General features: G+C 42.4%; 1 protein-coding gene across 4 annotated transcripts in view; it reads right to left on the bottom strand.

Moving 5' to 3' along the window:
• LOC115165854 (guanine nucleotide-binding protein G(I)/G(S)/G(T) subunit beta-1) overlaps window positions 1–21,664 on the bottom strand; it is a 50,760-nt gene that overhangs the window by 3,706 nt on the left and 25,390 nt on the right. For 2 of the 4 annotated variants that reach the window (XM_029719284.1, XM_029719285.1), the window contains exons 2-10: window positions 13,840–13,946; window positions 12,289–12,327; window positions 11,716–11,822; window positions 5,237–5,300; window positions 4,832–4,994; window positions 4,273–4,339; window positions 3,818–4,019; window positions 3,161–3,377; window positions 1,808–1,923 (exon numbers count right to left, since the gene is read on the bottom strand). In XM_029719284.1, coding sequence (XP_029575144.1) covers window positions 1,817–1,923; window positions 3,161–3,377; window positions 3,818–4,019; window positions 4,273–4,339; window positions 4,832–4,994; window positions 5,237–5,300; window positions 11,716–11,822; window positions 12,289–12,327; window positions 13,840–13,896 — 1,023 coding nt within the window. In that variant the 5' untranslated portion in view covers window positions 13,897–13,946 and the 3' untranslated portion in view covers window positions 1,808–1,816. Of the gene's footprint in view, window positions 1–1,807; window positions 1,924–3,160; window positions 3,378–3,817; window positions 4,020–4,272; window positions 4,340–4,831; window positions 4,995–5,236; window positions 5,301–11,715; window positions 11,823–12,288; window positions 12,328–13,839; window positions 13,947–14,827; window positions 14,942–15,714; window positions 15,907–21,664 lie in introns of those variants that run through there. The other 2 variants (XM_029719287.1, XM_029719286.1) reach the window with 2 other exon arrangements.

Genomic DNA, 21,664 nt, shown 5'->3' with positions numbered 1-21,664 from the left:
GTACGTTTCCTTACATCTTTCCAAGTTAAGAGTGTATTACGTACTGTAACATTTTCAGATAATGTCTGGATCTTTTCAAAACTATTAATAAAATGCTAAGGAAGCTATTGCTCTTGGATGACATGCTATTGATTCCATTCTAAAGTGAGTGGCGTCTGTCTAGGTACCAACTAATCATGTGCTTGATCTGAACAGACCAGTAATATAGTTGCAGATTTGGCAAAGAGACCCCTCCTAAATCCTTAGGGTTAATTTACTTGGTAAATTAGGTTCTAGGTTTCTTATTGTTCCAGATATATTTAGAGATATTGGCATTCCTTTTCTGAAAAAAAAAAAGGACTGAGATAGATGCCAAGGGATATTTTGGAATAGATAATTTAGCCGAGGAAGGATATTCATCCTGACGACATTAATCCTGCCAAAAAAAGTTTGGTAGGGTAGATTAGTTAACCAAGTCCTATTTAATCTTTGTGAGCAAAGGCATATCATTTGAAGTGAACAGGTCTTTACTCCAAATCTTAACATATATGCCCAAGTACTCCAAGCCTGTTTCAGACAGCTGGAATGGAGATATCATATCTCAGTTGATTGTAGAGGGGATATTCAGATATGATGTCCATTACTGCAGTGACAGAGGTCTTTGGTTTAGACATGTATAAAAGCACATCAGCAAATAATGAAATTCTGTGCTCTTCGTCACCCACAGAGATGCCCCTTCCAGGGGCAGTTTGAAACTCAGTAGTGAGTGTTGCAACCGAGGACTGACGATTTTTACGCGCTTCAGCACTCGGTGGTCACGTTCTGTGAACTTGTGTAGCTGAGCCGTTGTTTCTCCTAGTCACTCTAGGAGCTGAGCTCTTCAGTAAGGCCATTCTACTGCCAATGTTTGTCTATGGAAATTGCATGGCTGTGTGCTCAATGTTATACACCTGTCAGCAACTGGGGTGAGGCTGAAATAGCCAAATCTAATTGTTTGAAGGGCTGTACACATAATTTTGCATATTACACAACCTCAACACTCCATCCACTCAAATACAATTAGGCGAGGATGATGAGATCAATCTTTATCCAAGTTACACTGGTACATGGTCCCCTCATGAGAAACCAATTTTATCCATCAACTGATACAGAATGCATTCTCATGGCAGCTCAACCCAAATAGGACAACCCACTTTACGAAGTGGCACGGATCCCATGCAACTACATGGCACCTTTACTTGGTGTTATTACATAACAATACACAGTAACTCAATTGAAACCATAGGCTATTTCCACTCAGTATAATTATAGTTTCATATAGCGCATCTGCACAGTGTTCAGCTGAGTAAACACATTCTGGTTACCAATGTAGCTGTAGAGGAACTATAGGGCATAATGAAACAATGAGGGAAAAATACATTTCTTCACCCAGGACATAGAGCAAGTACAACTACATTCCTATTCAAGTCAATCATGCATTCATGTCTTAATTTACGGGGTCTATGTTACTGTAAGGCATATTGAGGTGTTTACATGAACATAAGTTATAGCCCACCTCCAGATATTTTTGAACTTTTCCAGTTGAAAAATGATATTCAGAGTACAACCATAGTAATATACACATATTACACTTTAAGCTTCAATAGAGACATTTGGAGCAAAACTGCGCTTTTGACTTAAAACTGACATTCTACAACTTCAGAAAAGGTTAAGGTAAAGTGAAGTGAATTAAACTGGAGTTAAATGTCCTTTATGGGGAGAGATGAGGAGAGTGCCATAGCATGTCAGGCATACTTGTGGTGGGTGGGCGGCTGTGAAGTGTAGTTACCTTCAGAATCTAGTTCCAGATCTTGAGGAAGCTGTCCCAGGACCCTGTTGCCACAGCCATTCCGTCATCGGTCACACCCAAGCAGCTGACACGGTTGTCATGTCCAGCCAGGACACCTAGGGACAGAGCAGGGTCAGACCGTGAGATCATATCACAACACTCTCAGCCAACACCACACCATCTCCTCTGCTCACTTAGTTTGACCCTTAAAAAGATAATTCCATGAACGACCTGGCTAGTCTATAACTCTGTGTATGAGTTCTATTGCATTGTATAAATGGAAAAATCAGTTATTAGAAAATGTTACTAGTACAAGTGCGTGTCAGATCTAGCCCATCGCTTTCTCCTTGGATCCAGACCACAGTCAAAAGCACTAAACTATTCATGCCTCTGTGGGAGCTCGTCCGCTGCTGGAGCAGGTAAAACAGCAGGGGCTGCATCCACAAACCCTGTTACTGTACAAACTAGCTTTCACTTGCACACTCCCTGTCATGGATTTAACAATGGTGAAAACTCCCTCCAGCCAATGCTTACACCAGTCTTATGCTTTTGAATCCACAAAGGGAAGTCTAAGTGCACAATTCTGGAAAAAGGTGGAGAATCTGGAATTCTCTAGTTCAATCTGCTCTATACCCAGAATTGCTGTATGTCTGCAGTATCCCTGCTGTACTTGAGGAACTAGTCTGGCTACAACACCGACCCCTGTGTGGCCCCAGACGGTATCTCCAATGTGCTCAACTAAACTAACCCTGCTGTGATCTGATACCTACAGGACCCCAGTCATTCCTGTAATACGGAGATGCTCCAAATCAATATCTCTCGGGGACTCTTTTTTTTTTTTGTCACATGGGCCGAATACAACACCGTGGAATGCTTACTAACAAACCCTTAACCAACAATGCAGTTAAGAAAATATTTACTAAATAAACAACTATTTTAAAGTAACAAAAATAAAATAACAATACTAAGGCTATATGCAGGGGGGTAGCAGTACCGAGTCAAAATATCCCTGCTACAGTAGAATCACACCTAGTAGATCTAGTCCATTCCAACACCCCACTCCTTTTCACCAGCACTGGCTGCACTAGCTACATTCCACCCTGTTCCACAACCTGGAGGTCCTGATAGGTGTGTACAACCGTCAGAATGTAGCTTGACCACTGCTCTGCCACTGTACCCCCGACTTTTGTCATCATGGCCGCCTCAAAGTAGGATGAAGTTGGCTCTAGATCTAGCGTCAGTTTAGTGTTTTTCCCCCTAACCATTAAGTATGGGATTGGGGAATCCGGTGACCTGATTCTAGACCTGTGGTTAGGTTGCTTTTCAACCCCGTCACACTTGCTCGGCATTCACCTGCACGGTCGGCCTTGAGGCTGTCCCACACGTTGCAGTTGAAATCATCGTAGCCGGCGAGCAGCAGGCGGCCACTCTTGGAGAAAGCCACCGAGGTGATGCCGCAGATGATGTTGTCGTGGGAATAGACCATCAGCTCCTGGTCAGCGCGCAGGTCAAACAGCCTGCAGGTGGCGTCGTCCGATCCCGTGGCAAAGGCGTTGCCGTTGGGGAAGAACTGGAGGGAGGGAAAGATGGGGGAGAGACAGTGAGGTTTGGTCTGATAAATTCCTCAACGCTCTACATGCGGTGTGTTTGTATGAGCTAGTACATAATGGCTGCCACAGCATCACCAAGGTGGGTGCTATACATTGGTATTGAGGATACCTTTCATAATGTAAAGCACTTGGTATTGACCAAGTGACCACGCATACTAAAGTTGCCAATGGACAATAGATATGTCCACAATAACATTTAACAACCTAGTGTGTATACAACAGTGTCCGTTTTGAAGTCTCTATGTCTGAATGCAAAAGACAACCACAGGTGTGGGCAGCCCGCGGCGGAAACACTGGTGACAAAAGGCACTGGCATCACAGGTGAGAGTTTGCGGCTCCGCTTTGAATGGAGGTGTAGCTAAGTAGGTTGAAGGGCGGTCGGGTCGTGTGATTGACTTACGCAGATGGCATTAATGTCCGACTCGTGTCCGGTGAAGGTCTGTCGGCACATTCCTTCTCTGACGTCCCAGAGCTTTGCGGAGGCGTCACATGCCCCGGACACAAACAGCCGGGTGTCGGGCGCCAGCGACAGGCTCATGACGTCACCGGTGTGGCCGGCGAACGTGGTCGTCTGCTGGCCCGTCTCAATGTCCCAGAGAGCACTGGGGGACGGAGAGTGGGAGGGAGGAGAAAAGAGAACACATCTGAGGGGAGTTTGGAGTGAGTGCTTTCTGTCATACTCCTGGTTTGCATTCAGATATCTGCCTTTTCATGTATTCTCAAAATGTTATCAACACAACAGTGCAGAACTGGCATATCCACTCAGTGAACATGGGATGGGTATCCATCCATCCACCCGTTCTTCCTCAGGGTTGGGTTGCCTATCGCCCAGGCAGGCACAGTTCCCTCACTCACCAGGTGGTGTCTCCAGAGCTGGTGACAATCTGGCTGTCATCCACGAAGCGACAGCAGGACAGGTAACCTGGATGCCACAGGAGAACAGACATTAAGTCAGTCAGCCAGCCAGCCAGCATTGAGAAGCAGTCACAACACACAGGGGAAATGGTCTCAAGACAGAAGGAGAAACTAATTTAACTACATTACAGTTTGTACATTATAGGCCTGACCCTGAAGGGTAGAAATAGTTTATAAGAAGTGAATGTGTACAACAGAACCAGCTCAATAACACTAATGTGCCTTTTCACAGCAACTAGACAGACACAGGTCCTGTCATGAGACTGAAATAAGTGGTACTGGTAAAAAAAAAAAATACATCTAGTGCATAAACAATACCTCCCCTGCAAACTGAACGTTGACCATTGTCTATCATGTGTTACAGGTGAGCTGGCCGTGTGTGTGTGTGTGTGTGTGTGTGTGTGTGTGTGTGTGTGTGTGTGTGTGTGTGTGTGTATGTATGTATGTATGTATGTATGTATGTATACACTGTGGTACCTATTAGGGGTGACTACCGTACCCGTGTGTCCGGCCAGCTCACGGCTGACACGCACGTTGCCCTCGCGGGTCTTGAGGTTGTAGATGGAGCAGATGTTGTCTAGGCCTCCGCAGGCCACGTAGTTCCCAGAGGGGGCGTAGGCGCACGTCATCACCCAGGAGGAGCGCAGTGGGATGGCGTGGACCTGAGGGAGACAGGCCGGAACTCTTGGTTTGAGTCCAGCATGGACCACATATACTGGGAAGCCTATATCACGTCACATATACTGGACATCCTATGTCAGTCATGAAACAACAAATGGTGGAGAATCTTTTTTTGTTTAGTTGCCCTCATGTCTTTAGGTAAAAGAAAAACATGTGAACAAAAATGCATTCAAATGTGAGAGCTTCCTTTTGATTCTTAAAGATGTGGACAGGTCAACCTTACCTTGTTTGTGGTGTAGCTGTCCCAAATAATGAGTTTACCATCCTGGGAGGCACTGACTAAAAGCCTACGGGGCAAAAAGAGAGCAATGATTAAACCAGTGACATTAAAGGAAATCTTAAGAGCACTAGTATTATTAGGGCACATGAATGACTGATATCCACACACCACGAATCCAAACAAAACATGTTAAGTTTGGAACTGTTAATAATAACAAAGTCATCAAGCAGAACACAGGCACGCAGACACATGACGGCTTCCCTATGAACATAGGGTGAAACCATGTTTTGCATTTTAGGGGTGGTGTGGTTTCCAGGGGTCTTTATGGCTGGGGAGCATCTCACCACTATCTGCGCAAATCAAACAGAGTCGCCACGGAAACCAGGCCCTTATGGTCAGAGATGGCTGGCTGGGGCACATTGGCTCCCTTTGGACCCACTCAGTTTATGCAAATCACACATGCTAACAAAAACACATGCTAACACACGCACGCTAACACGCACACCCACTTCTTTACTCTCCAACATCCCTATCACGCATAATAGGAAGGACAAGGTAGGTAAGCCTATATTATGGGTGTGGTGGGTGTAAAACTGTAAGAGTGGGTTAGAAGCGGTAGCTTCAGCACTGGCAGTGATTCAATTCTTCCTGTCTCTGTGGTTTGAAATCATCTGCCGTTGGTTGAGGCTGATGAAACACTGCTAGGTGTTTGCCTCAGGTACAATAGCCTTCCAACTCCTGCACGCTAAACTGTTGCACCCTTAAAAGAGGGTCAAAGTAGCACATTTGGAAAAGAATAGGACATTTTTCAAATAATGAATAAACCAGGCTTGTATGGATTTATTTTTGCTTTCGGTGGGTTTTGAAAAAATAAGCTCTGGTGGAAAGTTTACTTTGAACCACGGTCGGTGTGTCACTGTCCACTCAGTTTCTCCAGAGTGAGTAAGATGCTTAGCAGAGATTGCAGCGCATTATCTGACTTTCCAAACATGCCTGCAATAAAGCAGGAGTGGAATTAACTAGCGCTCTTCTACTAGCTTAGCGCTGCTCTATTCACTTACATTTACTGATTACACATTGGCATTTGGATTACTTCTGCTTTTCAATTAGACTACAGCACCTCAATGTGAACAGAGGCATTCCAAGTGACTTGAGGACTTGCACTCCTGCTCGGAGACACTTCATGAATAGACCCCTGCTCTGGGTCAATTAAAGGAAACCCACCAGGAAGTGCGCTATAATTATTAATACTATACAGTTGAAGTCGGAAGTTCACATACACTTAGATTGGAGTCATTAAAACTTGTTTTTCAACCACTCCACAAATTTCTTGCTAACAAACTATAGTTTTGGCAAGTTGGTTAGGACATCTACCCTGTGCATGACACCAATTTTTCCAACAATTGTTTACAGACAGACTATTTCACTGTATCACAATTCCATTGGGTCAGAAGTTTACATACACTAAGTTGACTGTGCCTTTAAACAGCTTCCAGAAAATTATGTAATGGCTTTAGAAGCTTTGATAGGCTATTTGACATAATTTGAGTCAATTGGAGGTGTAACTGTGGATGTATTTCAAGGCCTACCTTCAAACTTAGTGCCTCTTTGCTTGACATCATGGAAAAATCAAAAGAAATCAGCTAAGACCTCAGAAAAAAAAAATGTATAGACCTCCACAAGTCTGGTTCTTCCTTGGGAGCAATTTCCAAACGCCTGAAGGTACCACGTTCATCTGTACAAACAATAGTACGCAAGTATAAACACCATGGGACCACGCAGCCATCATACCGCTCAGGAAGGAGACGTGTTCGGTCTCCTAGGAAGGAGACGTGTTCGGTCTCCTAGAGATGAAAGTGTGTTGGTGCGAAAAGTGCAAATCAATCCCAGAACAACAGCAAAGGACTTTGTGAAGATGCTGGAAGAAACAGGTACAAAAGTATTATATCCACAGTAAAACTAATCCTATACCGACATAACCTGAAAGGCCGCTCAGCAAGGAAGAAGTCACTGCTCCAAAACCGCAATAAAAAAGGCCAGACTACAGTTTGCAACTGCACATGGGGGACAAAGACCATACCTTTTGGAGAAATGTCCTCTGGTCTGATGAAATAAAAATAGAACTGTTTGGCCATAATGTCCATCGTTATGTTTGGAAGAAAAAGGGGGAAGCTTGCAAGCCGAAGAACACCATCCCAACCGTGAAGCACGGGGGCGGCAGCAGCATGTTGTCGGGGTGCTTTGCTGCAGGAGGGACTGGTGCACTTCACAAAATTGATGGCATCATGAGGGAGGAAAATTATGTGGATATATTGCTTTTATTTCTTTCATCACATTCCCAGTGGGTCAGAAGTTTACATACACTCAATTAGTATTTGGTAGCATTGCCTTTAAATTGTTTAACTTGGGTCAAATGTTTTGGGTAGCCTTCCACAAGCTTCCCACAATAAGTAGGGTGAATTATGGCCCATTCCTCCTGACAGAGCTGGTGTAACTGAGTCAGGTTTGTAGGCCTCCTTGCTCGCACACGCCTTTTCAGTTCTGCCCACAAATTTTCAATAGGATTGAGGTCAAGGCTTTGTGATGGCCACTCCAATACCTTGACTTTGTTGTCTTTAAGCCATTTTGCCACAACTTTGGAAGTACGCTTGGGGTCATTGTCCATTTGGAAGACCCATTTGCCAAGCTTTTACTTACTGATGTCTTGAGATGTTGCTTCAATATATCCACATCATTTTCCTCCCTCATGATGCCATCAATTTTGTGAAGTGCACCAGTCCCTCCTGCAGCAAAGCACCCCGACAACATGCTGCTGCCGCCCCCGTGCTTCCATTTTTGTTTCATCAGACCAGAGGACATTTCTCCAAAAAGTAGAATATTTTTCCCCATGTGCAGTTGCAAACCGTAGTCTGGCTTTTTTTAATGGCGGTTTTGGAGCAGTGTCTTCTTCCTTGCTGAGCGGCCTTTCAGGTTATGTAGATATAGGGCTAGTTTTACTGTGGATATAGATACTTTTGTACCTGTTTCTTCCAGCATCTTCACAAGGTCCTTTGCTGTTGTTTTGGGATTGATTTGCACTTTTCGCACCAAAGTACGGTCATCTCTAGGAGAAAGAATGCGTCTCCTTTAGAGGTCGACCGACCGATTTCAAGTTTTCATAAGAATCGGACATCAGTATTTTTGGACACCGATTTGGCCCCAAATTTTTTTTCTTCTCTTTATTTAACTAGGCAAGTCAGTTAAGAACACATTCTTAATTTCAATGACTGCCTAGGAACGGTGGGTTAACTGCCTTGTTCAGGGTCAGAACGACAGATTTTTACCTTGTCAGCTCGGGGATTCAATCTTGCAACCTTACGGTTAACTAGTCCAACGCTCACCTGCCTTACATTGCACTCCACGAGGAGCCTGCCTGTCACGCAAATGCAATAAGAAGCCAAGGTAAGTTGCTAGCTAGCATTAAACTTATCTTATAAAAACAATCAATCATAATCACTAGTTAACTACACATGGTTGATGATATTACTAGTTTATCTAGCATGTCCTGCGTTGCATATAATCGATGCGGTGCGCATTCGCAAAAAAGGACTGTCGTTGCTCCAACGTGTACCTACCCATAAACATCAATGCCTTTCTTAAAATCAATACACAAGTATATATTTTTAAACCTGCATATTTAGTTCATATTGCCGGCTAACATGAATTTCTTTTAACTAGGAAAATTGTGTCACTTCTCTTGCAACAGAGACAGGGTATATGCAGCAGTTTGGGCCGCCTGGCTCGTTGCGAACTAATTTGCCAGAATTTTATGTAATTATGACATAACATTGAAGGTTGTACAATGTAATAGGAATATTTAGACTTATGGATGCCACCCGTTAGATAAAATACGAAACGGTTCTGTATTTCACTGAAAGAATAAACGTTTTGTTTTTGAGATGATAGGTCATTAATATGGTCGAATCCGGAAACTAAGGCTCGTATTTGTGTGTTATGTTATAATTAAGTCTATGATTTGATAGAGCAGTCTGACTGAGCGATGGTAGGCACCAGCAGTCTCGTAAGCATTCATTCAAACAGCACTTTCGTGCGTTTTGCCAGCAGCTCTTCGCAATGCTTCAAGCATTGCGCTGTTTATGACTTCAAGCCTACCAACTCCCGAGATTAGGCTGGTGTAAACGATGTGAAATGGCTAGCTAGTTAGCGGGGTGCGTGCTAATAGCGTTTCAAACGACACTCGCTCTGAGACTTGGGAGTAGTTGTTCCCCTTGCTCTGCATGGGTAACGCTGCTTCGAGGGTGGCTGTTGTCGATGTGTTCCTGGTTCGAACCCAGGTAGGAGCAAGGAGAGGGACGGAAGCTATACTGTTACACTGGCAATACTAAAGTGCCTATAAGAACATCCAATAGTCAAAGGTATATGAAATACAAATCGTATAGAGAGAAATAGTCCTATAATTCCTATAATAACTACAACCTAAAACTTCTTACCTGGGAATATTGAAGACTCATGTTAAAAGGAACCACCAGCTTTCATATGTTCTCATGTTCTGAGCAAGGAACTTAAACGTTAGCTTTCTTACATGGCACATATTGCACTTTTACTTACACCAACACTTTGTTTTTGCATTTTTTAAACCAAATTGAACATGTTTACTTATTTGAGGCTAAATTGATTTTATTGATGTATTATATTAAGTTAAAATAAGTGTTTATTCAGTATTGTTGTAATTGTCATTATCACAAAAAAAGTATAAATAAAAAACAAATCGGCCGATTGATCGGTATCGGCTTTTTTGGTCCTCCAATAATCGGTATTGAAAAATCGTAATCGGTCGACCTATTGTCTCCTTCCTGAGCGGTATGACGGCTGCGTGGTCCCATGGTGTTTATACTATTGTTTGTACAGATGTACTATTGTTTGTACAGATGAACGTGGTACCTTCAGGCATTTGGAAATTGCTCCCAAGGATGAACCAGACTTGTGGAGGTCTACAATTGTTTTTCTGAAGTCTTGGCTGATTTCTTTAGATTTTCCCATGATGTCAAGCAAAGAGGCACTGAGTTTGAAGGTAGGCCTTGAAATGCATCCACAGGAACACCTCCAATTGAATCAAATGATGTCAATTAGCCTATCAAAAGCTTCTAAAGCCATGAAGTCATTTTCTGGAATTCTCCAAGCTGTTTAAAGGCACAGTCAACTTAGCGCATGTAAACTTCTGACCCACTGGAATTGTGATACAGTGAATTAATTATAAGTGAAATAATCTGTCTGTAAACAATTGTTGGAAAAATGACTTGTGTCATGCACAAAGTAGATGTCCTAACCGAGTTGCCAAAACTATAGTTTGTGAACAAGAGATTTGTGAAGTGGTTGAAAAATGAGTTAACGACGCCAACCTAAGTGTATGTAAACTTCCGACTTCAACTGTATGTATGTATGTATGTATGTATGTATGTATGTATGTATGTATGTATGTATGTATGTATGTATGTATGTATGTATGTATGTATGTATGTATGTTTTTTCCTTTATTTTACTAGGCATGTCAGTTAAGAACAAATTCTTATTTACAATGGCGGCCCACCCCGGCCAAACCCAGACGACGCTGGGCCAATTGTGCGCCAACCTATGGGACTCCCAATCATGGCCGGATGTGATACTGCCTGGATAAAAACCAGAGCGAGAGACACACAGAGTCCCTGGGCCGAAATAGCACCTGACTCTGGGTCAATACTTACATATGTCCATTCTTCCTTATCTCTGGTCGACTGCACTTCACTACAGGTAGACTAATTAGATTCTTCAACCCCCAAAACAAAGACAATAATACACAGTAATATGACTTTACGGATGAAGGTGGGGGAATAATAATTGTAATAATTTTCTGTTGCATCATTGTGAGCTCACCCGTAAAGAATGGTCTCTTTTAATTGGGGGTGGGTTGATAAAAATGAATCGGAGCAACAAAGCGAGATGACAAAGCAATTTGGTTTGGGGTGAGTGTGGTGCGTGTGTGTGTGTGGTGTCTCTATGGAGCGGAGTGTTATTAGTTGGCAGGTTGCTGAGATGAGAGCTGCTGGGCTGGGGGCTCCTGGGAAGGCCCCCTAAGCTCAGGAACACAGGAGTCACCAGCACTGACTGACACTCAGGGAAGAGCAGCCAGCCGCACCACTAAACAATGGACTACTCAATTTTTAATATTTTATCTACCCGCATACCCCACACGCAGTACACATGCAACAAACCACAAGCGACACAAAAACACTTGTCCACAAACACACAACATAAAAGTTATACTCGTTAATGTTTTTTTTAGGTTTTAAATTGCGAGGGAGTCATCTTGGAATCTCTATAAAGGGAACCTACACAAGATACAAATCGGGGGAAAAAAATTGCATCTTTTTATGGCAACTTCCTGGATTTAGGGAGAGGGGTTGAATTATTTAGTTAATGGACAGAATGTGGCTAAATAAGATTACCTCGAGTCAGTGCCCCAGTGCATGGCATAGATTTTAGCCAGATGCCCCCTCAGTGTCCTTCTAGTGCGCATCTGAATTCGGCCAATTGGGTCGATGTTTGCTGTGATCTGAAGGGAAGGGGGGGAACAATCAATGACCATGACAAAATAGGCTGTGTATCTGCATGGGAAATGGGGATGCTCTTTACTAGGTTCTCTTCTGCGAAACAATTGCCTTTCCTTCATCAGCCCCCATGTTGCATTTATAGAAGTACAGAGAGTGGGTGCTGCTGCTTCCAGCGTTTGTTGGCTGGGTGACAAAGAGCCTAGCAAGAGTAGGCTCTATTCTAGTGAGCTATCTCTGCTGCTATCTAAGGACAGCCTTTGAGCCGTGGAATCATTGAACCCCAGTGCATCTCGCTTACCTATCCCAGTTTAACCTTTACTAGGCTTTGACAACAGGTTTAACATGGCCCTTCACCTGTATCCTGAATAATGAGGAAGGTTTTATAGTGGTTCCCCATCCCCTCCATCCTCATTTCTGAACTGCACCCTATGGGATCTATTTGTGGGGTAAGGTGGGAAGGTCTCTTACCTGAGACAAGGTAGCATCCGCACACGCTTTCCTGGCATCCTGGAAGTAACAAAAAAATACAGTTACATTTCATTATCACTGATCTAAATAGACAAGTCCTTATTCTATCCCACATAAGTTTTTGATAACGTGACAATTTCTCAAAGAATTCCACCGCAACGAATCAAAGTGTTGAGCCAATCATTTCAGCCATCACAGGAATAAAATGACCATTCCCACTGACTTGATAAACACCATCACCTGCCTCTCTAAACCCACTTATTTGGGCTCGGTGTTGACTGATCCCATTGCCCATTTAATATCTGGTAGCTCACTACTTGGGCCTCAAGTGTGGATCCCCATGCAGGTCCAGGTCCAACCAAGGCCTTACCATTATCTAACATAAAGATGCATCGATGTCACAGAAATCCAGTGCCCTTAAGCATATTTCCTTTCAAATCAAGATGTGAACAGTCAGAAAATTGTGCCATGGAGTTGCTAGTTGCTCAATCCATATAAAACAGACACAAAAACAGCAGTGACATCAGTGTAAATCCACATGCTAAACATATCTAGACAAACTGTTTATAAAATCATAGCAGTAACACTAAACAATCAAGCTATACATATCCCAGAGAATACATGGTCCTTAAGACACACAAAAAAAAAAATAGAACAGCAGTTTAATGCGGCTCTACACACTGAGGATACAGAAATACTCGTACAAACATCTATCCTACAGACACACACACCTATGCAACACTCATCAGCAGACCACCACACACTTAGATAAATCTCCCTAACATACACACCTTACATTCCTATAACTCGCTGTTTGTAAATCTACCCAGAGCACACAGCGATTAAAATCTAGCAATACATACATGCCACTAGACACATTCTGAATCTCAGTGTTTGCATTGCTGTATCCTTGAATCATATATTGCTGTATCCTTGAATCATGTGGGATAGGGAAAAGGCAGGCCGTGAAGAGCAAAGCCAAACACTACAGCATCAAACATGCATAGTGATGTAATCACTCAGTAGAGAAGGGGGGCCCAATAGCAAGGGGAGAAAGGCAAGGAAGGTGGGGCTCTAGGCCCGGTGAGTTCAACTTTTTGTTAATTTGTCAGATCATGGCTACAGTATTAAAATGAGATGCGTTTGAACATCCCAAAACAATTCAATTTCAATCTAGACCACAAGCTCAATTGTGTTATTTTTGGTGTTTAAACTTATCACAACTGAAAAATGTTTCCTCACTTTTGCTATCCAGCTAGCATCTTGCAGAGATTTCACAGCAGCTAGAAATAGCTAGCTTGTTACAAGAGAATTGGCTGAGACTAAAACAGGTGCATGAGTGTGTTATATTTTGATAAAAGAGGAGATAACGCTGATTTTAGCATTCTTAAGTGCTAAAATGTAAATGTTCAACTGAGAACAAAGTATGTGTTAGGCTTTAGGTACATCTGCGAGAATTGTAGTGCCCTCTAGTGGCTCTATGTAAAATAACTGCACAGACAATGCATTTATGAGAAGAAATCAGGGAGAGGACGATTGTAGAAGACTTACTCTGATCTGGTTCTTGAGCTGCTCGGCCTCCTGGCGTAGCTGGTCTAGTTCGCTCATTTTCCTCTGCTAATGGGGTGCTTCGCTCCGCCGCCGGGACTCGTGCTGATCTGAGGTGCGAGAAAGAGGACAGACAAGCTCAACACCCTGTTCACACAGTTTTTCCTATTAGCAATTAGTGTTGCTTACCAGACCAGGGTTCAAACAGTATTTGCAATCTGATAAAAATCCTAAAAAGTACAAACCCAGCCCATCTGGCACTCCAGGCAGGCTCAAGCAAACGCCCTCTGAAACCAGGTCTGGTATACACAGGCAGCTAAATAAACAGCTGTTACGGGGTCCCTAACAAGTGAGCGTCCAAATCCCTGAGACGGGCTCAATACGCAATTCCCAAAATAGCAAGGCCAAGCTCAGGGCACTAGGGTTGAATGTTCTAGACATAGAGACCATGTTATGGTCAGATGCCATTTCTAAATAGTAGACTAGATTTTCAAGCTAATACCTTTGTGTTGTGAAAGAGAAGAAAATGAAGCAGTTTCCTATCACAATTTCATGTAACGTCCAAGAACGTAACTGCTGAGAAGAAAATTCGGCATTTGGACTCAGCATACACTAGCGTCTGTAAAATTCACAGTAAAGACAATTCCTGCACAGAATCACACATCATCCCCCGAAAGATCCATAAAGTCACACAAACTCACTGGGAATCACAGAATCCCAACCCAGAATCCCAACCCTAGAGAAACCAAGATGTGTCCTTGCCAGCAAGAAACGGTTACCTAGCAACAGGATTCTGCAGCTAGTTTGTGCTAAAGATCACCATTTCCAAAAATTATGCTAAATTTCTCTATCCCCCATCCCATCCCCTCTCGATAGACTGGCCAACTCGAGGCAAACATATGGCGGCCGGTAGCCATTCTTGGACAACTGAGGCGAAATTGCAATCCATTGGCGGAAATCCATTGAGTCTGCGAAAACATTGAGAACATACCCCTCCTTTGGCTTGCCAAACGGAGAGGGCTGGAGCGCGAAAAGAGAGAAGCCTGGTGGGTTCTGTGAGCTACTTCTAGCATAGAGGTGCTCAGGTAACAAGGACAAGCACTAGTTCAGCTCTCAGAAACTCTGGCCCTGGTCAGTGGGCTCAGAATTCTCCTCCCAATGTCATTCCTGTAATCCTGGGACACAGTTGATTCAGCTCCTCCAGCCAAATCCGGTTAAGACAAAACCTGCTGATGATCCTAAAAGCAGTGGCTATCCCGCTGACCCCAATCCTCTGTTGGACGGGTTTAGCCCTGACACTTTCACTGTCTGGAGACGAAACACAAAAGTATAGGCTACTTAGTGTAGTGATAAATGCTACAGTACAAGTTGGAAGTTCTGCATATTGACTGTCTGGGTTGAAGATCATTATTGGCTAAGGCTACGTTTGATCGAGACTGCTAAGCACCGATGCTACCTTCGATCACTATGCAACAATGCTCATCTTACAGTTGTACCAACTGGTTCCACAAACCAAAAATATCCCATTGTCATCGTCAACCAGTTGCCACTGGTTTTTACAAGAAAAATGTATTTTGTGTTAGTACATTAACAGGCTTCCAGCTTTACGATTTGTAGGTTTGACCAAGACAGGGATAAAGGAATTCAGCCAATGAGGAAATTGATCTTAACATCTTCAATGTACATAGGTAATGCATATAAAACGAAGCATTTCTTTAAACTGTTTTGTGCAAACATTGAGGGGAAACCATTACATCCACCTTTGTCATTGACAACACAGTTAAACACAAATATCCACATTCCTGAGTCCAAGTATGTAGACTATAACAGTTTCCGAGTTTTGCAAAACATTTCAACCATCCCGTCTATTTTCCTTACCTCCCTTTCTCTCGGTCTTTTCTGTATGGGTCGTGTGTCCTAAGAGCTTGGAGACCTTCTGAATGAAGTACCTTATCCTTCAAACACCTGAGCCATCTCAGCAGCTACCTGCCACCTGATTGGCTCACGGGCTAACTGGGTCTACTTCTAAGCAATGAGACTTAACCCCCTAATCGTGTTGATAAAAATGTGTCATGATAATATTACTAAACTCTCCTTGTCTTCTCCCTGACGAAAGCCAGTTAGAATGACCTGTGTGTGGCCCTTTCCCAGAACCAAAGCCGTACAGGCAGATCTGTATGTCATTTAAACTAAATACACTTACAAGAGAAAGTGGAATTGAGTAGTAAGGTGTACTGTGAGTATTCTAAACTACAGGGTAGGGCTGGGCGATATGGCCAAAATATTATATCACGGTATTTTTAAAAAAAGACGGTATTTTATGTTTTTTAATAATAAAAGTTCTAAATTTGCTTTGAGTAGTGCGTGACCCTAGGGTAGCAACACATACATTAAGTGATTTCAAATGGGTCTCTATTATGATTTATACTGTTTAATTCAACTTCAACCCAAAAACACTAATCATTTTCATCAATTTCTGCATTTGAGATCATTTTCACACTGCCACATAGGGCTGCACGACATGGGCAAGTAATATGGACCTTATTTTTAACCAAATGTTGCAATTCGACTTGCGATTTAGAGCAAAATACTTGGGTTAACTATTGGAATCATGGGAATAGAATGTCTATTCTAATTATATAGTTAGAATATAATAGTGAGCACTTTCAATACAGTGTTGTTTGACATGACAACGAATGAAAATTCCAGGGAGGAGTTATTGTGACAGGGTAGAAACTGTGTTGATAGGTGTTTCCTAGGGGACCCTATAATCTTTGGCTACATTGAATGATCTCTCTTAATTAACTACTTCATGTAACAAACATATGCTTGCTTTGCGTTTACCTCTAATTTAGAAGACACTGTTGCACAAACAACATGCTGATTTAGGTCTACACAATCACTGGTATTATCAGGCTGTATAGCTAATTACGCTTGCGCTTATTCAGTACATGTATTAGCTAGCTAGCGATTAGCATTAACGGCTAACAAGAATTAGGAACAACTTGCTAAGAAAAGACAAACTAGCTGTTTGCTGATGTAAGAAACACAGGCTAATAGTGTAATTAGAATGCTAGTAGATTTATATTAAGAAGTGGTGACAACTGCATCGTCGTCATCAACAGCGTTGCATATGCATTGACCATGCAGACTGAACTCAAGTGTCTCCTGGTTGAAAAACTACAAATGCGCTCCTTGTGTGACAGGGGGCGTGGCTAGATCTGTGTGGAAAGCGGCATATGTGTGGTGAGAGAACTCAAGTAGCGAAGTAAACTATAAACATGGATGTTACACACTGCGTATCACATTTAACAAACCTAACATTGAGATACTGGTATAGAAGGTAAAGTAAAAACCCAAACCGGTCCGTGCATCAATACCGGTTTATCGCAAAAAAACGGTATACAGCCCAGCCCTACTACAGGGTGCCTTGAATAATCTTAGGGATGTCTAAAATGTATTTATAGGGCCATATTGGATGTTGGTGGTGACTAAATAAGATTGTAAATCCAATTACAATAGTCAGTTACATGAAGAAAAAAAAGGGGGCATTAATATGTTCAAATTGAGATGGAATATATACAAACCAAATTGGTCAAACAGATGGCATTGAAACCAACCATGGTGGCAGAAATATGAGTGGAGGGGGGCTCTGTAAATGGTGGCAGAAGTGGGATTTAGGGGCAGCTTGGGGAGTCTACATTGGTGATGTAAGTGTGATATTTCTTTGTGGGGGGAGCTCTGTGATGGTGGCAGAGGTATGATTCAGAGGGCCTTTTTCTGTTCTGGTGGTGGGAGTGTGTTGAAACCTCTGGCAGGCCCACTGATAGTGTGTCTCTATGCTGCTGCCTTCTCTCTCAGCCGGCTATTTTTAGAGAGGTGGTGGAGGAGGGAAGCAGACTTCACATTTTCCAGCCAGTTCTATTGGCTCCATCATGCACAATGCAGTGACATAGGGAGAGGGAAGTGAAATTAGGGGGGGACCAGCGCTTTAAAGGCATTTCTTCTTCCTATGAAGCAAATCAGCATTTACTACCTTATCAAGCCATGATTCCACATTGTACTGCTATTTGGCATAGGGAAGCCTAATACACGAATCATAGAAACTGTTGAGGAATTCCTTCATTTTCAAAAGCATCCAGTGGCAATTACTTCACATGCAATAACAGCTATAGATTTGATCAGAATAAAAGTGGATAAGACAGTCATTACTAAGCCACCTTTCCAATCACATTATAGGTTCTGAGACAAAGCAGTCAAATCACTTCTCTCAGAACCCAATTTCTCCTACCCCCGATGTGTACGCAAACGTTATTCACATAAAAATACCATTAAAACAGACCTGCTTGATTCAAAATGGAAATATACTGAACAAAAATATAAACACAACCATTTCAATGATTTTACCAAGTTAGTTCATATAAGGAAATCAGTCAATTTCAATAAAGTCATTAGGCCCTAATCTATGGATTTCTCATGACTGGGTGGGGGTGCAGCCATGGGTGGGACTGGGAGGCCATAGGCCCAACCAATGGGGAGCCAGGCCCAGCCAATCAAAATGTATTTTTCCCAACAAAAGGGCTTTATTACAGAGAGAAATATTCCTCAGTTTCATCAGCTGTCCGGATGGCTGGTCTCAGACAATCCCGCAGGTAAAGAAGCCGGATGTGGAGGTCCTGGGCTGGCATAGTTACAAATGCACCAATTTGTAAGTCGCTCTGGATAAGAGCGTCTGCTAAATGACTTAAATGTAAATGTAAATGTAAATGGTCTGCGGTTGTGAGGCCGGTTGGATGTATTACCAAATTCTCTAAAACAACTTTGGAGGAGGCTTATGGTAGAATAATGTACATTCAATTCCCTGGTGGACATACCTGCAGTCAGAAAGCCAATTGCACACTCCCTAAAAACAGTTTTGGCATTGTGTTGTGTGACAAAACTGCACATTTTAGAATGGCATTTTATTGTCCCCAGCACAAGGTGCACCTGTATAATAATCATACTGTTTAATCAGCTTCTTGATATGCCACACCTGTCAGGTGGATGCATTCTTAGCAAAGGAGAAATGCTCACTAACAGGGATGTAAGAAAATTTGTACAAAAATTTGAGGGAAATAAGCTTTGTGCGTATGGAACACTTCTGGAATCTTTTACTGAAGCTCATGAAACATGGGCCCAACACGTTGTGTTTATATTTTTTGTCTAGTATAGATAACTGCCGAATCATAATTGGGTCGTTGTGGTGTAAAGAAAAGGGAAGCTCCTCCCCATGGCATGAGGAAGGCTGGATGGGTATTTAGGGAGATGTTCTGGTGCACAGGAGGATAGAGGAGAGGGAGGAGAGGCGGCAGGAGGACAGAGCCAGATTAACCTAATGAGATTTAACAAGCAGAGGACAATTGGGAGGAAACCTGCTAATTAACCCCTTGGTGAAGGGGAACAGGGTGTGGTAACCTTCACAACATTAAGAACCCAGCGAAGCAGGCGCACAGACCCAGTCACCTTGCTGCTACTGCTGGGAGCCTCTTAAGGTTGCAGCCTGGGAGATTGGTGCTACTACACACTTACAGTTGAAGTCGGAAGTTTACATACACTTAGATTGGAGTTATTAAAACTTGTTTTTCAACCACTCCACAAATGTCTTGCTAACAAACTATAGTTTTGGCAAGTTGGTTAGGACATCTACGTTGTGCATGACAAGTAATTAATCCAACAATTGTTTACAGACAGATTATTTCACTTAACTCACTGCATCACAACTTCAGTGGGTCAGAAGTTTACATACACTAAGTTGACTGTGCCTTTATACAGCTTGGAAAATTCCAGAAAATTATGTAAATTAGCCTATCAGAAGCTTCTAAATCCATGACGTCAATTGGAGGTGTACCTGTGGATGTATTTCAAGGCCTACCTTCAAACTCAGTGACTCTTTGCTTGACATCATGGGAAAATCAAAAGGAATCAGCCAAGACCTCAGAAAATAAATTGTAGACCTCCACAAGTCTGGTTCATCCTTGGGAGCAATTTCCGAACGCCTGAAGGTACCACGTTCATACGTACAAACAATAGTACGCAAGTATAAACACCATGGGACCACGCAGCCATCATACTGCTCAGGAAGGAGAGGCAACCACACATGGGGACAAAGATCGTACTTTTTGGAGAAATGTCCTCTGGTCTGATGAAACAAAAATAGAACTGTTTGGCCATAATGACCATCGTTATGTTTGGAGGAAAAGGGGGAGGCTTGCAAGCCGAAGAACACCATCCCAACCGTGACGCACGGGGGTGGCAGCATCATGTTGTGGGGATACTTTGCTGCAGGAGGGACTGGTGCACTTCACAAAATAGATGGCATCATGTGGGAGGAAAATTATGTGGATATATTGAAGCAACATCTCAAGACATCAGTCAGGAAGTTAAAGCTTGGTCGCAAATGGATCTTCCAAATGGACAATGACCACAAGCATACTTCCAAAGTTGTGGCAAAATGGCTTAAAGACAACAAAGTCAAGGTATTGGAGTGGCCATCACAAAGCCCTGACCTCAATCCTATAGAAAATTTGTGGGCAGAACTGAAAAAGCGTGTGCGAGCAAGGAGGCCTACAAACCTGACTCAGTTACACCAGCTCTGTCAGGAGGAACGGGCCAAAATTCCCCCAACTTATTGTGGGAAGCTTGTGGAAGGCTACCTGAAACATTTGACCCAAGTTAGGCAATACTACCAAATACTAATTGAGTGTATGTAAACTTCTGACCCACTGGCAATGTGATGAAAGAAATAAAAGCTGAAATAAATCATTCTCTCTACTATTATTCTGACATTTCATATTCTTAAAATAAAAGTATTGATCCTAACTGACTTAAGACAGGGAATTTTTACTAGGATTAAATATCAGGAATTGTGAATAACCGAGTATAAATGTAGTTGACTAAGGTGTATGTAAACTTCCAACTTCAACTGTATATCTAAATACTATTTTCAAATACCTGGGTTAAACGTTCCAAGTGTATTTCCAAATAGTTCATTCAAATCCATGTGAAAGTAATTGAGATATTTTAAATAGTATTTTAACCCAGGTCTGATAGCCACACACACACACACACACACACACACACACACACACACACACACACACAGTGGCCATTCACTTAACCCAAAACCAACCCTGACAAACTCCGTTTGCCTTGTGGGTATTGACTCTTAAGTTTATCATCTTGACATACATTTATTACAGACTAAACTGAGAGTCAACCAAGTGGTCATAAAAAGTTCAGTGGACTTGGCCGAGGATTTCTACGGGCTTATCACTATATCATGATTAATGGCAATTTTATAAATCATTCAAATTTGACCCTAATTAAATATGTTAATTTAAAACACATTACATGGGTTGTAGGTATAATCTATTTTGATTATAGGGGAAGAAAACCGTATTCTACGAAAATATATATATATATATATTTTTTTTTTAAATCAGCCAGGTCTGATATGAAAGTTCATGTAAAATATAATAGCTACAGCTATTAGATTTAGCCTAGGCTACTTCTTATCCATGTTCTTCCACATGAACTAGTCACTACTGCTGGGACAATAACTGTATAATCGTGTAACTGTCAATTATGGACAATAAACAAATCGCCATAATACATTCCTTTTAGGAGGAGGGCGGGGGTTCAACTTTATTTTCAAGTAGATAGTAGGAATGTGCATCTCTCCTTTCATGAACGATTCGATATGAATCTGGATACATGGGTCCGAGACGATACAGGAACAATATATTTGTTCGGTGCGATTCGGTTTGATTAGTTCGTTCCCCTAATGTGA

This window comes from Salmo trutta, chromosome 28 (assembly GCF_901001165.1).
Source record: "Salmo trutta chromosome 28, fSalTru1.1, whole genome shotgun sequence".
In the NCBI taxonomy this organism is placed as follows: Eukaryota; Metazoa; Chordata; class Actinopteri; order Salmoniformes; family Salmonidae; genus Salmo; species Salmo trutta.
The sequence above is the reverse complement of the archived record's forward strand: the minus strand, read 5'-3'. Positions and strand labels throughout refer to the sequence as shown.